This window comes from Leguminivora glycinivorella, chromosome 4 (genome assembly GCF_023078275.1).
Source record: "Leguminivora glycinivorella isolate SPB_JAAS2020 chromosome 4, LegGlyc_1.1, whole genome shotgun sequence".
In the NCBI taxonomy this organism is placed as follows: domain Eukaryota; kingdom Metazoa; phylum Arthropoda; class Insecta; order Lepidoptera; family Tortricidae; genus Leguminivora; species Leguminivora glycinivorella.
The window spans coordinates 3,190,982-3,207,214 of record NC_062974.1 but is presented as its reverse complement, the minus strand read 5'-3'; the positions used below and the strand labels follow the sequence as shown (position 1 = coordinate 3,207,214).

At 39.3% G+C, this 16,233-nt stretch overlaps 2 protein-coding genes across 2 annotated transcripts in view; one reads left to right on the top strand and one right to left on the bottom strand.

Moving 5' to 3' along the window:
• Positions 1-4,471, top strand: part of LOC125225281 (mitochondrial intermediate peptidase) — a 43,438-nt gene extending 38,967 nt beyond the window's left edge. The window contains 2 exon segments of the mRNA XM_048128908.1: positions 3,416-3,598; positions 4,202-4,471. Coding sequence (XP_047984865.1) covers positions 3,416-3,598; positions 4,202-4,324 — 306 coding nt within the window. The 3' untranslated portion in view covers positions 4,325-4,471.
• Positions 4,472-10,749: 6,278 nt separating this feature from the next.
• On the bottom strand, positions 10,750-11,649 carry LOC125225150. The gene has a single exon (XM_048128723.1). It carries the CDS (start codon positions 11,647-11,649, stop codon positions 10,750-10,752), a length of 900 nt encoding a protein of 299 aa, XP_047984680.1.
• Between the last annotated feature and the right edge of the window lie 4,584 nt (positions 11,650-16,233).

Below are 16,233 nucleotides of genomic sequence, written 5' to 3'. Positions count from 1 at the left end.
GGCGAAAGTATGTCTCTCTAATGTCTTCAAAAAGTCCGCGATGGCACATGTCTATATTGTCTATCTTTTACGGATAACTTACTAGGTATAAACATTTTTACGATAATACCGTAATAAGAAGGTAGCCGCTAGTTATTATTAAGTAGCAATTAGCAATAAGTACACGTTAAGCCACAAATGGCATGTAAAATCCGCCTACTTGAAATAAATTTATGTATAAATGTTAAAAGTATTTCATTATTAATGACTAAAAAGTATAAAATAAATTAATAGTTTAAAAAACACTATAAAACACGCTTTTATAAATGCACGTAAAAGCCAAAAATAAATTATGGATCGTTCAAGTTGTCTCTATTTGTGAGCTGAAGTTTAAAAACTATGTGCTTTTAATTATAATATTTGATTGTAAAAGCGTGGGGCGCCGGAACAGGAAAGACTTTCTTGTAAACAAATACTAATCCGAACTTCCTGGCGAATGAAGTTGCATAAGAACATAACGTTTACATATGCCGCCTAAGGGTTACCAAAGAGAACCAAAGATATCTCGTCCACGAACAAGAACTCTGCATCCTGTCACTGTAGACACTTTCCCCTTTTGTACTTTGATTACTGTCGACTCTCCTCGCTACTAGCGCATATTTTGTCTGAGTTCGACAAACTGGTACCTACTTTGAACACTGACTTTTAATTGATTTGACTGTTTAATGTAGAACCTACTAGTCATGCTGCAACTCCAGTTAGCGCGTCAATCTGTGTAACCTCCTTCCCGTAACATAGCATAATTTGATTTATCAGCAAATTATACAAAAAGTCTTTCCTGTTCCAGCGCCCCACGCTTTTACAATCAAATATTATAATTAAAAGCACATAGTTTTTAAACTTCAGCTCACAAATAGAGACAACTTGAACGATCCATAATTTATTTTTGGCTTTTACGTGCATTTATAAAAGCGTGTTTTATAGTGTTTTTTAAACTATTAATTTATTTCCACTTTTTATTTTACCACTTTGTCGGCGTGATTGATATACATATCGGTACCAAATTTCATATTTCTAGTGTCAACGGTCACTTGAGATTATCCGCGGACGGACGGACGGACAGACATAGCGAAACTATAAGGGTTCCTAATTGACTACGGAACCCTAAAAACATGATCGCTTGCTGTAACATCAAAAGACATCGCAACACACGAAATATAAAGCGTTTGTAGGACACCAAATTTAGAGCGGCTTGTCACCATCGCGTGTCATGCGCGGAGCGTGTCAAGTCAACACCGTAAAAATATTCTCGCCGACTATAGCGATTCGTTACTCTTGTCGAAACACATTCACTATCAGACATAAAATGGCGCACTACGTCAGAAACCGGTCGTAATTAACTATTTGTGGAAACCTTTGGCTTTTCAGATACACATTTTTGCTAACTTAGTCTTCGATCTTAAGCTGTTGGTTTTCCGAATAAAATAAAATAAAAAAATAAGTAATTTATAACCGCCCGCCTGTCCAGCATCTAAGGAAAGTGTACGAGTGCCCACCAGCCGGGTTCTTGGTTGCGAAAGTGTTAAAAGGCTAAAACCAAAGACTTTTTCCCCTCACTAGCTCGGAAACACGTGTTTTGTCCTTTAATACCAGCGGGTAAAAACGCATTTTATCCACTAGTGGGTAAAGTAATTTGACCTTGAATAAAGTCAAATTAACTGCTTTAAAATTGATAAAAGTAGGTGAATCTAGTAATAAAGATGATTTACCACCTGTGGAACTACTGGAAGCAGTGATAAACGCATTTTTTGCGTTGTAGTTTCCTCGCTGTAGTGAGGGGAAAAGTTTTGTGTTACACTCGGGTGCAAATGTATTTTACTTCTCGTGAAAATGAAAATGAAAATGAAATATTTATTTTTCAAGTAGGCATATTACAATGCGCATATGAACGTCAAATAAAGCTACGTGTGTTAAAAAACTCGCAAGTTCAGGATTCTATTCTCGAACCACTCGCTTCGCTCGTGGTTCAACTATAGAATCCTTTCACTTGCTCGTTTTTCAATGCCACACTCGGCGTTAAAATACAACTTTGCCCCCTTGTATAACAAATAGCTATTACAGGGGACAGCGCAATCACATTTTTTGTCATACTAAATTGAAAAAGGTGATCGTATCAGACTAGCGAAAACGGTCCACATGAGAGGGCATTGTTTGGGCGTGGCCTATCCCACAAAACTTACAATTACAATTCTACAATTGTCACGTCACAAATTGTCATAAAACAAGTGTGCGTACCACAAAATATACAAATTACATATTTGTACTGGAAAATTTTTACAAATATGTAAATTGTATAAAAAACCTACAATTTGTTGTATCACAAAACTTTACATATCGCACAACTCTTTTCCGGAAAACTTACAAATTTGTAGGTGACAATTGTATCATGCAACAGTAAATTGTAGAAATAGTTGTACATATTTGTAGAATTGTAGCTACAGGTTGACAATTCACCAAACGTGTGTCATTACCTTTTTACAATTATTCCAACGCTCGTAATTGCATTACATTTTTAAGATGGTTAGGCTCAGGATCCCAATACCACGTCACTGGCGATGCTCATGGTGCTTCTAAAATGACGATGTGTCGCTCTATTCGTACCGTGTGTGCACAAATAGTGGATAAATTGCTGGGGAGTGAAGTAAGATGGCCAACCAATGGAAACTCAATTTCGCAAGACTTTATTGCAGCTTCTCATGTAAATTTTCCCAGGGTCGGAGGCATTATTGATGGGTCACTAATACCAATAGATGCCCCACGTCAAAATGAAGCTGGTTTTGTTGACCGACACGGAGATCACTCTATAAATGTTATGGTTGTAATGTATGTGGACCTAATTTAGAGTTAGGTTAGGACCTAATTTGGTGTCCCTCTCGCACGTGTGGCTAGTTGTAATGTGGTTACCATAGTAGTAGTATTTTTATTTGTATATTACCTGACTTTATAACTTCTTATATTATTTTAATGTTATATTCAAACTAGGGTTTCGTTATATTTTAAGAATTGGCAAATAATTATAATGTAATTATTTTGATGCCAATAAATCAAAGATTTGTATAATAAAAAAAATACCTACAATTGGGTATTAGTAGATTTGGTAGTAACTTTGAAAATTGACTGGTATGGCCCCAATGTATGACAGTGATGACGTCACTGAATAATGTTGACATTGTCAGTAAGTGCGAGAGGGACACCAGCCTAAACAATGCCCTCTCATGTGGACACACTTTTTGTACTAACTACTCATTCTGGCTTAACTATAATTCTGTGGTTAAAACATTCCCTTTGGTCGTGTTTTAATTTATCGCCACTCGTTCCGTACTTCGTCTTTTCCGCACTTGTATCATAATGTACTACTTTAATGTTTTATTCGCAGGCATGGCAGCACCGCTTTAGCCACCTAATCGGCTACGGCGCGAAATACTACTCGTACCTGATATCGCGTGCGCTCGCGTGGAGCGTGTGGCAGCGCAAGTTCTCTAGCGAGCCGCTGTCGCGCGCGGCCGGCGACGCGCTCAGGCAAGGAGTGCTGCGGCACGGCGGCGCGCGTCCGCCGCAGGTGAGTACACCACCCTACTGTCACATACTATAGTACTGGTAGCTAGCGTGTGGCACCCTACTGTCCCATACTACTCGTACCAATACATACATACACACATATTTATAGTCATGCCTGTTTCTCGGAGGGCTAGGGTAAGGATACACTACGGATTTCCCTTTGTCAAGATCCAGACATACCTCGTTTATAACATTTTTGGCTGAATAACTTTTGGTAAACTTAAGGTTCAGTTTTTACCTTTATTATTTATTCATTAACTGTACATGTATGGGCATTTTCAGAAATTGGTTCAGAGGTTTTTAACAGAAATTAACTCATTGTCAGTTTTGTGACGACAATTAAGAATAAAATTTTTCTAAAAACCTACTTTTTTCATGTTCTAAATGTAGATTATTGCTTATAGTTTATGCAAAAGCAATATTTTTATTGAAATTTCATGCTTAATTTTATTGTCGTCACAAAACTGACATGGAGTTCATTTTTACAACTTTTACTAATTTTGGGTCCCAATTTTTTAAAAATGTCCATATTTAGGTAGCATTTTATAACTTTCTATTATCCCAACTTTGTTTAGTAACAGCTAATTTTATTGAAACTTATCAGGAAATCCTGGGAGAGTACCTCGGCACTGAAATGACCCCGAACACCCTGGCGATGGCTCTGATCGAGGAGCTGGACTACCACAAGGACCACCTCGATACAGTCTTCAAGATCGCCGACAAGTGAAGCATGTCCACGCGACAACTAGCCCTTAAGCACAGTATAATAAAGAGTGCTATCGTACAGTATTGCCACTCCCGCTCCCCGCTGAAAGTGCCGCCCACCCCCTCTCGGTTACCTCACAGTTACCACCTGTCAAAAACGCGAACAGTCGACCTGTCACATTTCACTCATACAAACATAGTACGCGTTCACCTACACGAGCTGAGACTGTGTGCTAGGAACGCGCCTTTTTCATATATTTGATCGCCAGTGTCCGAGGTGTGCCTTAAGTCTTCCACGCATGTCCCAGATAATAGGCTACTAGACTCGTATCAAATTTAGCACATCAAGTTATTGTTTTCTGTAGTATTTGACTTAAGAAATCAATATTTATAGCTTGCGGGGATTAAAAGTGCGTGATGACTGCGTATTTTTAATTAAAGATGTGTATGTTTTTTTTTTTAATTATGGACTCCGAAAATGGTGTTGGCCAATGATGTTACGTCACATAATTCAAATCAACTATGGAAATTAGAGGGACTAATCTAATCTCCACAGAAGCAACCTCTATTGTATTAAAATTCATAGTCGTTGCCGGCTGTGACAATGTCAAATATTTTTTCTAAATATACTGACGTCATGTCATAGATATTCTATAGATTAATATGGCTGATGTTGTTTTTGCCTGATCACGTAAAAGTAAACTTTAAATAATTTTTTTGCGGGTTTTTAAGTCGTAATAAAATATGGTACTATTTTTTTTCGTTTAATTAGACAGTAATTAATAATATAAGACATACTTTGAAAAAGGGTCAAGTAGCCTATAACAACCAAGAGCGGTTATGGGGAGATATTTATTTATACCTTTAGAAAAAAGCTTAGGGAGATATGAGAATTTGACAAATACGTCAATAAATTATGTAACCAGGCCCCTGCCTTATGGTCGCGCGCGATAAATGATAAAAACATCTGGCCGTCCCTATCGCACTATTAGTAAGTGCGATAGGGACGGCCTGATATTTTATCGTCTATCGCGCGACCATGCTACCCGTGCAGGTTCAATGAGGAGGCACACTCGAAGGTTATGACAGATGGCGCCACCTTATAGGACAGACAAAGAATTTCATACGTCAGAAGAATTTTTTTCTCTCTCGCATATGAATGACAGTGACATGCCTAGACACTTGCACAGGCGCCGCCTGGCGGGATAAATGTTAGTGTGCCTCCTTATTACATTACCCAAGTATTGCGAGGCAAATGAAGGTTATGATAAAAATAGGTGCTGAGAGACTGTTATTTATTAGTGTAACATTGGGCATGTCCGCTATTGAACGTTACTTCCATTTATGTACTTGTAAATACAATCCTAATTGAAACTATAAAACACAACTGCAATGTCACAGTTTCGTTTTCTTTCAACCCCTTATTTGCCAAGAGTGGCACTGAAGCTTTAGTAGTTTCATGTGTTCTGCCTACCCCTTTATTGGATACAGGCGTGATTGTATGTATGTATGTAAACTATAAAATGTTTTATTTTCAAAGCAAAAAATCCTTGCCATAAGAATGATTTTGACAGTTGGTTATTCATTTAACGATGGTCTAGCCTAGCGCGTAGTTACCTTGCTTGATAAGCTGCGGTCTTGGGTTCAAGTCCCGGTAAGGGCATTTATTTGTCTGTGTGTATATCTAAATCGTTGTATGAGTACCCACAACACACGTCTTCTTGAGGTTACCATGGGGCTTAAGTCGATCTATGTAAGAATGTCTATAATATTTTTAGAAGTTATTTGTCCGCACTTCTATATTATAAGAGGTGATATATTGGTGTGGAATAATAAGCACTTTATAATTAACTCCGTATATTAAAATAACCAGTTAACGTTACAATGGTCGGAGTGAGACTGGCGTCTCGTTCTCACATTGAAAGGATATTGCTTTTGGCTAGTCAGCTCATATCGCGGTGCGCACGTACTTGAATATGAGCTGACATAGCTATACTGTTCCTACATTACTTCCCCCTTAGGGAAGAAAAAAAAAAATTACATAAAAAATTACATACAATTGAATAGTATCTGATATTTGTTACACCCTGTATGTTTCGTATGTTGTGGCTATTCAGCTATCGGACAGGTGCGCGTTTCGCTGACATAGCGTGACGCGCAGCTGTGCGATATGAGTACAATGTTACACAATGGAGGTTGTATTATATGATTACGTTACACAACTATAATTAGATATTAGAACTAAGTTTATTACAAAAATGTTTTGATTTTTTTTTTTTACAAACATGTTCATTTATATACTGAATACACTTGATCATTTTGATAGCACTGAATTATTTGTTTTATTTATAACACTTCACTTAGTAAATCACAGGTTGTTGTTTCGGTTGGGGTTGGGCTGGTTCCCTGTGCACTACGACTGCTGTTGGCTGAACTCTAGCTACTGCTTTTAGTAACCAACTTCTTATACATTGTCTGCATTTGGACTGTATGAAATACAAGAGAAACAGTGCCAATATTACTGAGATAATTATGAGGATTATTCCAAAATAATTCAATTTCGTGTCTACTTGTCCAGTAACACTATGGACTTCAGCAATTGCAATACTGTTATGTGAACCATCCTCTTTGCTCTGTGCATAGCCCATTTTAATTATATTCAAAATTTACTTTTATTACACGGTAAATATATGACACACGTTGTGTGTTGTTAGTACCAATATTTTACGACAATTGCTTATAGTTGACACAAATACATATTTATAAGACAATATATTAGTAACACATACATTGCAAAATTCATTTAAATTAGTACAAAAATAATTCTGTGATCAAAGTTCATACTTTCACAATACAATCTCTTCAGCATTTTATGCTGTTATACATAACGTAAACACTTACGACATCATGACTAACGCTACCCAGCCAGTACTGTAACCGCTATGCTTTGCTATAAAACAACATCACATCATTGCCTTACTATGATAAATAAGACGGATAATGTCTGTTTTGACCGTTCGTATGTAATATAAGTCCCGTTACTGACGTAAAGTTCAACTTAAAACTTAAAGTATCTGATTTCCTAACTAGGGTGCGGAACATCATGTTGCAGAGTCCGACTTGAAGCTGATTATACCGGTGTAATGAGTTTGAACGTAGTCTTCCCTCTCGAGAGATAAACTACCAATGCTACTTTTCGGAAAACAGGAAAAAACTTCCTGCTCCCGGGGTCCAGGCTCCATCCAGGAGATGCTAAATTAAACACAGTAGCGGACCCGAATGTCACGTTCTCTTATTCATCGATTAAAAACCTTACCGGTTTATTTATAACCCTACCACTTTTAGTGGTCCGCGGTTTCGAGTTAGCTTCGCTTTCGCTCTGCGTTGTAGTGGAGTCGCTTACCTTACGTAGGTTCACGCTATCGTTGACGTCATCATTCCAAACGTGAGCTGGCTTCAACCTATCATTTGAAATGCGAGCTTGCCTATTTTGAAATTGGATGAGAAATACTTTATCGTCTCTTTCTAAAACTTTAAATGGTCCCATATACGGTGGTTGTAAAGATTTCCTCACGGTATCGTCTCGTACGAAAACATATTCACAAGTTTGCAACTCTTTGTGAACAAATAGAGTACGGTTATTGCGAGAACCAATAGTTATCGGTTTGTATTGAGCTATTGTATCGCGAATGTTGTCAACTAAACTACAAGGATCGCTAGGTTCGTTTGACTGTGTGCTGAAAAAGTCTCCGGGCAACCGTAGTGCCCGTCCGAACAACATTTCCGCGGCGCTTACGCCGTTATCGCTACGTCCTGCGGCACGCAGGCCAAGCATCACAGTAGACAATTCGTTTTCCCAAGAGCCGTTGTCCATTCTAGCCATAAGGGCTGCTTTAAGGGTGCGATGGAATCTTTCCACCTTAGCATTGCTCTGGGGATGGAACGGTGTGGTCCTAATTCTATCTATGCCTAACAGTTTCATAAGCTCGCGGAACAAGTTACTTTCAAACTGGCGTCCTTGGTCTGTCGTGAGTCTGGTCGGACAACCGTAACGTGCGATCCAACCGTCGAATATAGTTTTGGCTACAACCTCTGCTGTCATATCCTGTATGGGAAATGCTTCCGGCCAACATGTACGCCTATCTATTATTGTAACTAGGTAACGGTTTCCATGTGGAGATGTCGGAAGGGGTCCGACTAGGTCTACATGGATATGTGTCATACGGTCGGCATCTTCAAACGTTCCTAATTTAGACATCGTGTGACGATTAATTTTTGATTTCTGACAAGCGATGCAACATCTTGCCCAATTAACTACGTCTTTGTTCATGCTAGGCCAAAAGAATTTCTTTGTAACTAGCTTACGAGTAACACGCGTTCCAGGATGACTTAAGTTGTGCACACTTTCGAATGCTGTACGTCTAAACTTTTGTGGTAAATACGGTCTTGCTTCTTCTAAAGAAATTTCACAATAGACAGATTTACTACATGTAGGTATCGCTATTAGTTTTAATTTTATATTGCTATTTCCGTCGTGCTGATCCGATTGCGTCATGTTTTTTAACCATTCATCTTTTGCTTGCTCGTCGGCGAGTTCTGCGTAGTCAAGTGATGTGGGGCAAACAATGGTCTCTATGCGAGAGAGTGTGTCAGCAACAACGTTCTCTTTCCCACTTATGTGCCGGATGTCAGTGCTGAATTCGCTAATGAACAATAGTTGCCTTGTTCGTCTTGGTGTTTCGTTATTATTCTTGCCTATATTTTCGAATGCTCTACATAAGGGTTTATGGTCCGTGTAAATTATCAGCGGCCTACCTTCGAATGATTTACGAAAATGTTTCAGTGACATGTAAATTGCTGATAGTTCGAGATCATATGCAGAATAACTTTTTTGAGCTTTAGTCAATTTTTTTGAAAAGAAACCTAAGGGTTCCCATTTCCCGTCAACCAATTGATTCAAAGCTGATCCTACTGACGTAGTTGACGCGTCAGACATTAAGGCTAAGACTGCGTCGGACCGAGGGTGGGACAACGTAACGGCTTTTTTAAGGCCCATTTTACATTGCTCGAACGCCTCTTCGGTCTCGCTCGTCCAAATTATAGGGGTCTTGTCTCGCTTTTTCGCGTTAACTAAATATCGGTCGAGTTTAGCCTGCATGTTCGCTGCTCCAGGGACGTGAGAGCGATAAAAGTTTAGCATTCCTAAAAATCTACGTAATTGTTCTACGTTCTGTGGTTTTGGGTAGTCGACTATGGCTTGCACTTTCTCCTCTAACGGCCTAATGCCCGTGGTAGTTACCTCATGTCCTAGGAACTCCAGCTTCGATTGTCCAAAGCTACACTTGGCTAAATTGATCGTTATACCGTACTTGTCGAAACGCTCGAAAACCAGTCTAAGATGGTCCCTATGCTGCGCCTCATTATCGCTCGCGATAAGAACATCATCTAAGTAATTGAACAAGAAGTCGAGACCTTCCAGAACTGAACTGTTCATGAAACGCTGAAACGTTTGAGCAGCACACCGAAGCCCAAATGACATTACTGGAAATTCAAATAACCCAAAAGGGGTAATTATGGCGGTTTTTTCAACATCCTGTTTAGCTACTGGAATGCAATGATACGCCCTATTTATGTCTAACTTGGAAAATATCTTTTTACCTGCCAATATGAACGTAAAATCATGTAATCTCGGTATTGGGTATCTATCAGGCTTAGTTTGTGCATTTAAGGCACGATAATCACCGCAAGGGCGAATTTCGCCGTTCTTTTTTGTTACAACCGTTAAAGGACTGGCCCATTGACTTTTGCTAGGCCTACAAATGCCTAATTCCTGCATACGACGAAATTCCTCCTTAACTTTTTTATACCTGTCAGGTGGTAATGGTCTAGCCCGCGCGAATGTTGGTGCACCCGTCGTTTCGATATGGTGTACCACATTGTGTGTGGGTGTTTCCTTGTATGTCGGTGGCTTTGTTATGCTAAGAAACTGCAATAACAAATCATGATACGGGTGGTTACCATTGACAGTATTAATAGTTGGTTGGTTGCTACATACGGTCGGTGCGGTTATATTAAGAAAAGTCACCAGATCATGCAATTTGCGATCAGTTAAATTTACTACTAACTTGTGATGACTCAAAAAATCGGCTCCCAGTATTGGCTGTTTAACGTCGGCTATAACAAATTCCCATTTGTACGGTCTACGTAACCTTAAATCTAACGTTAAAACTTTAACACCGTATGTTTTGATTTCTGAGCCATTTGCTGCAAACAGTTTTAGATCAGAGCACTCACCCGCACGTTGTTTGTTCTGCACTGGTAATAAGGAAATGTCAGCACCTGTGTCCACTAAAAAATGCAGTCCAGTGTTTAAGTCTGTTACGCATAAACGACGGCTTGGTTTGATAGTACAGATCTCCGTCCTAGTCGCACTCTGTACTATCTCCGCTAGTTTTCCTGTTGGTTGAGTACCCATGCGCAGGGTTGGCGACATTTGGTGGCGGCAGGACCGAATCGGAAATGGTAGTAACAAAGCCAATCTGGTCTCCTCTCGGCTTGGTTCCGGTGGCGTGACGTACTCCTTGGTCTGGACGCTGAACGACCTCCGCGTCCTCTCCTTCCGTAACTGCGACCTCTTGGCCTTGCCCGTTCCAAGTCCATCATTCTGACGCTTAACTTGGCAATCTCAGCGAGTATCACTGCTGTATCTGCGGTTCCTGAGGTGTTCGCTGCGGCTCTGTGCGCCTGACTCTGTGGTACTGCCGCTGCTGCCACGTTAGGGATTCTAGTGGCTTCCGATACGTCATCGGCGATGTTGGCCAGTGTGTCAAGATCGCTCTCCCTGGATGCTACCAAAACTGCGCGCACTGCCGTAGGTAGGTGATTCTGCCACATTATTCTCAGTGTGGCATCGGGGAAGCTGTCCTTAGCCAGGTTGCGCATCTTGGCCAATAGCTGGGATGGTTTTTGATCGCCCAGGTCCATTTCCCCGAGGACCTTCTCTACTTGCCTGTTTTTGGAATCTTCCAACATCTTCAAGAGCTTCGCCTTAAGCTCCTGATATCGGTTGGTGGCGGGCGGGTTTGTTAGAAAATCCGCCAGCCGCAGTATTACGTCCTTTGGCAGCTTCGACACCACCATGTCGAATTTGGCGTCGTCCCCTATCCGCTGTGGTGTTAATACTGCTTCCGTCCGGATGAACCAAACTCTGGGCTGGTCCACCCAGAAATCTGGTATCCGGCTCGACACTGAAATGGCTACCACATCGGTCGTTTCTGCTGCTGGTACATTGTCCGCGCCCGGTTGAGTCTCACTGCCCGAAGTTAATTTATTGGGATCCGGACTCATTTTTAATCACTTTAACTGTTTTTATTATTCACTGATCGTCCACTGATTCACGTCGGGAGGTCACCACTTTAGAAGTTATTTGTCCGCACTTCTATATTATAAGAGGTGATATATTGGTGTGGAATAATAAGCACTTTATAATTAACTCCGTATATTAAAATAACCAGTTAACGTTACAATGGTCGGAATATTTATTTATTTATATTTTGGCAGTAAAGTTACAATTTGAGAAAATTTTCTTATGGATAGCGACAATGTGGTACTTTTTCTTGGAAAAAGAAGTTGGATAAAATTTCCGCTTTGCTTGTAAGTTACAAAATGAGTTAAGGGATTGTAATCAATAGATAGTGCCTAGTTTTTAAGAACATAGTTTATTATAGAAAAATAAAATTAATTACAAATTTATTACTTATTACATACTTATAGGAGTCATAAGGGCTCTTCATGCTCAATGTAGTGTTGCTAGATGACACTATGTAATGTTACCCAATTGCAATTCTTACGCTTCATAATGCAGTGGCCGGACCAATACAAGTTTTACTTATTCTATTCTTCATCAGAGCATTGTAACTGGTGTATGAGGGCTTTAACAAGATCTGGCATATTGTTCTCACAGGCAAAATCGATAAGGCAATCAACTTTTTCTGGCGTAACATCTTTAACAAGCTTTTGGAAGCAATCTGTCTTCAAGCTGTCCATCATATAGAGTGTGGCTAAAAGAATGAGCTCTTCTAGTCCTTCATCAGGTAAAGTACCCAAGTACATGTAGGCCTTAAGTGACTGAAGAGTCTGCAAGGAAACGTCGGCTAACTCAATACTGTTTTGTTTCGTTTCATTCCAGTCCTTTCCCTTTAGCATTGTTTTGAACACATCACTATGGATTGCCAATACACTCTTGTGCACTGCGATAGTACCATCAGTTCCATGCAGTTGGAAGTCAGTAAACTCATCATCTTCATATAGTTTAAGCGACTGCAGAAGAACACAATTGATTTTCTGCACAATAATAATCACTTGTAAAAAAGTTTTTATAAGATTGTCTGTTTCATAATCACGTTTTTGGATGATAATCCAGTCTGTCCAGTCCATTCATTTGGGCATATGCACTTTTTTTCAACTTTATCACAAGTCACATTGATTTGAATATTAGAATATTTGTCAATCTCAAGTTTTTTTGCTGAAATAGTGGAAATAAGATGATAAGCACCTTTTTTCATAGCATATCGAAATTTAAATCGGACTAAAGCCAGGTTGTTGACATTAATAGGATCGGTCAGTGCATCACTTGCTTTATTGTCTGCATCAGGAAAACTGCAGGAAACCGTAAAGTTCAGGGTTAGTTTAGGGCCCGACTGTAACTGCTTCAGAGATCTGTTGAAAGAATAATAATTATATTAATAAAAGTGAAATACTAACCTAAGTCCTAGAGTGCTGCCAGCGGCAGGACAGGGCCCCCCAAGCAACCGGCTGCAGAGAGAATAATTATCATTATCATTATTCTTGTACGTGGATTTGGTCTGTCGTTTTCTATGGTAAGGGCAAATGCTGTTTAAATCGTAGCTCTTATAAAAATAAAATTATTTATTAGGTATTATACTTACACTTGTGACGGCATTATCTGTTAATATTATTGAAGACTTCGATTTGTTGATATATTTTGAAATTAAAATATGAGAAAGACTTTGTTTGACCGTTTAATTCACACTTATGACACAAAATATGATCTCACGATATCACATAATTATCAGCTGATGATGACTGATAATGACATTTATGTGACGTTTGTTTGGTTATCGTTAAATTCGGGTAGGGTAATCCCATTTTATTGGCAACCCCGTGGGTATTAGTTTTAATTTTTAGACACATTACAATAAGGCCCCCTCAGACGGGAGACAAAACTGTTTTGTCTCCGTCGTATTTGTATGAAAAGTTGCGTCGCCTCGTGTGCGCACCTTCATACTAGCCCATAGACCGAGCGACGAAGACAAAACAGTTTTGTCGCCCGTGTGCGCGGAGCCTAAAGTTGTCGTGCCATCACAGAATATATAATAGTACAAGTACAGAAGGCTCACTCCTTTGATGTTTTTGTGTTTATTTTACATTAACAAACGGACCGCACGCGAGCAGCCAACATTGAATTTTATTGCGTCGCACGAAGGTCGTCACCATTGAATGGGCCGCGAACTCGCGGCCGCCATGTATGTATTTGTAGCGCGGCGATAGAATCACTGAGTGAGCCGCCCCTGGTGCCATCCCTTTCTTTGCTGATAATAATATGACTACCAGATAGTATTATATACGACCGCGACTGATAAAAGTGTGCAGTCTTAAAGCATCCGTAGCCTCCATGCGCTTCATGCTCACAATAATGTTAGTCATAGGGACGCATCATTAAATCGTTCTGAATAGACCTTATACTTTTAAACGACAATTCTTGATAAATTTATATATTTATTTATTTACACTGTGCAAACCGCTCTTAAAATTTGCATCCGGGGGTTTTTGGCCTCCATGCCCGGAAAACGCGAATTTCATGCTCGCGCCAATAATGTTAGACAGAATTCTTTCGGTCGATGTAGTACTATTTATTGCAAGATGGCGACACAGGTCAAGGCTAAAACGATTACTATCGAGTTAAATCGTTCTTTGGTCAATAAGGCTATAAAATCGATGTAGGTACTATTCATTTTTGAACTAGATGGCGAATATAAAACAGAACCGTCACTAACATAGGTTCAAAAGTTTTAAGCCAGTGTCAAGAGATGGCAGTCTGTGCACTGTGATTCTGATTACACATTTTACTTCCACTGCAATGAATATAATACTCACTTTGCTAATACCTAATACATACTTACATAAATATTGGGTGTCAAATGAAAGGGTTATCCATAGAATCTCCAGTTTATGGGTTTGTAATGAAATAAAACAACCAAAGCAAATCGTACTCCGTATAATTATTATTAATTTTACATCACGACCGAGGAAAGCTTTCCTCACAATAGTCACAAACCAACTTAGCCTCCAGTAAGTTAGCCATGTGATAGACCCTCAAGCACGGTTCGACGTCGACACACTGGTCTCTACAGGATAGAACGGTACGACAAGCACATGTGCGAGACAGTATCAAGCCAACGACATATACTGCCCGTCCCACTCTAATTAATACAGTTAATTAAAGATGGGTAGAGTCGCGGGCGAGATGTGTATTGCTTATCATATGCAAGCGGAATATTTATGTTCTTTATCCAAATCCTTATGCTTCATCTCACATATTTCATAATAATCATAATTCATATATATACCATAGGTCAAGCAAACGCATCTACTTAGCGTGCCAAACGAACTCTGTCAAAATGTTTGTAATTTGAACACGTGTCAAGTTACTCAAGTTGAGAATATGGGCCAAATAGTCAAAAACTTCTAAAGTTCAAAAGTTAAGTCGTCGAGCTACTGGGACTACACATTTTACTGTGGCAGTAATGGTCTATATATTCGATCCTATATTTGATAAAATCGGATCTAATTCATAGTGCTTAAAAAAAATAAAAATATCTATATTCAAATAGTATCATAATGCTTATACAATTTGCTAAAACTTCTCTTTAGGCTTAAAGCTCCTGTGTTGAGACGAACCGAAAAAATAACAACTAATAAGTCTAGCAACTTACAATTTCGTTTTCATTCAACCCCAGAGTGGCACTGTAACTTGAGCACTTTCATGTCCTCTGCCTACCCCTTTTGGAATGAGTTTATGTAGGTATGTACAGTCAACCAATTGAACCCTAAGGCCACTCTACAACCATGTCAAAATGACAAGCAGTAAGAGATTTCTTACAATCTGATTTATAACATCACTGTGACATAATAAAAAAATTAGCCATAGGCCAAAGTCTAATTGATATTCGTGGTGTTTGAACAGTGCCTAAACCAGATCGATATAAACAGTGTATGATAGTCAAATTCGACATCAAAGTCGGAGTTAGAGTAAGCACCATGCCACATTCTCTAAATGACCGCCATACACAGATCCTGAACTTTATATTTTTAAAATAACAGTGGCTAGACTATGTCCAGATATTCTGCTTTGTGGATCATGTGTCGTTGAGGTTCGCACCGTACAATTTTTTTTCACAATTGTATCGTCTTTTACGCACTTTGTGAATTTTCTAGTAGCATTTGTCCGGAATCGTAATTGGTACTCGGGAGGATTAAGTCAATACTGTCTAAACCATATGCTTTACGTCGAGTTTCTAGGACAAAATGTGTACCTTATTATGTGCCTTATTAAGCCCATGTCTTGTTATAAGAAAAAAAAATAATAGCAAATAAATACGGCTACTCAAAGTTGTCTTCATACTTAACGATACAGTCTTTAGTTCTACAGTGGCCTAGGGTTCCAATTGGTTGACTGTATGTGTGACATATTTAATGGGCTAGCAGTTCTAGCAACCTATCTCTGTAACTGTCATTGAACCCCTTAAGAGTGGCACTGTAAAGCCTGGCATCCATTAGACTTGCCGAGTCGAGTATCATTTGGGCCGATAGACTATCAGAGAAATAATATATGATCGTAGTAGACAACAT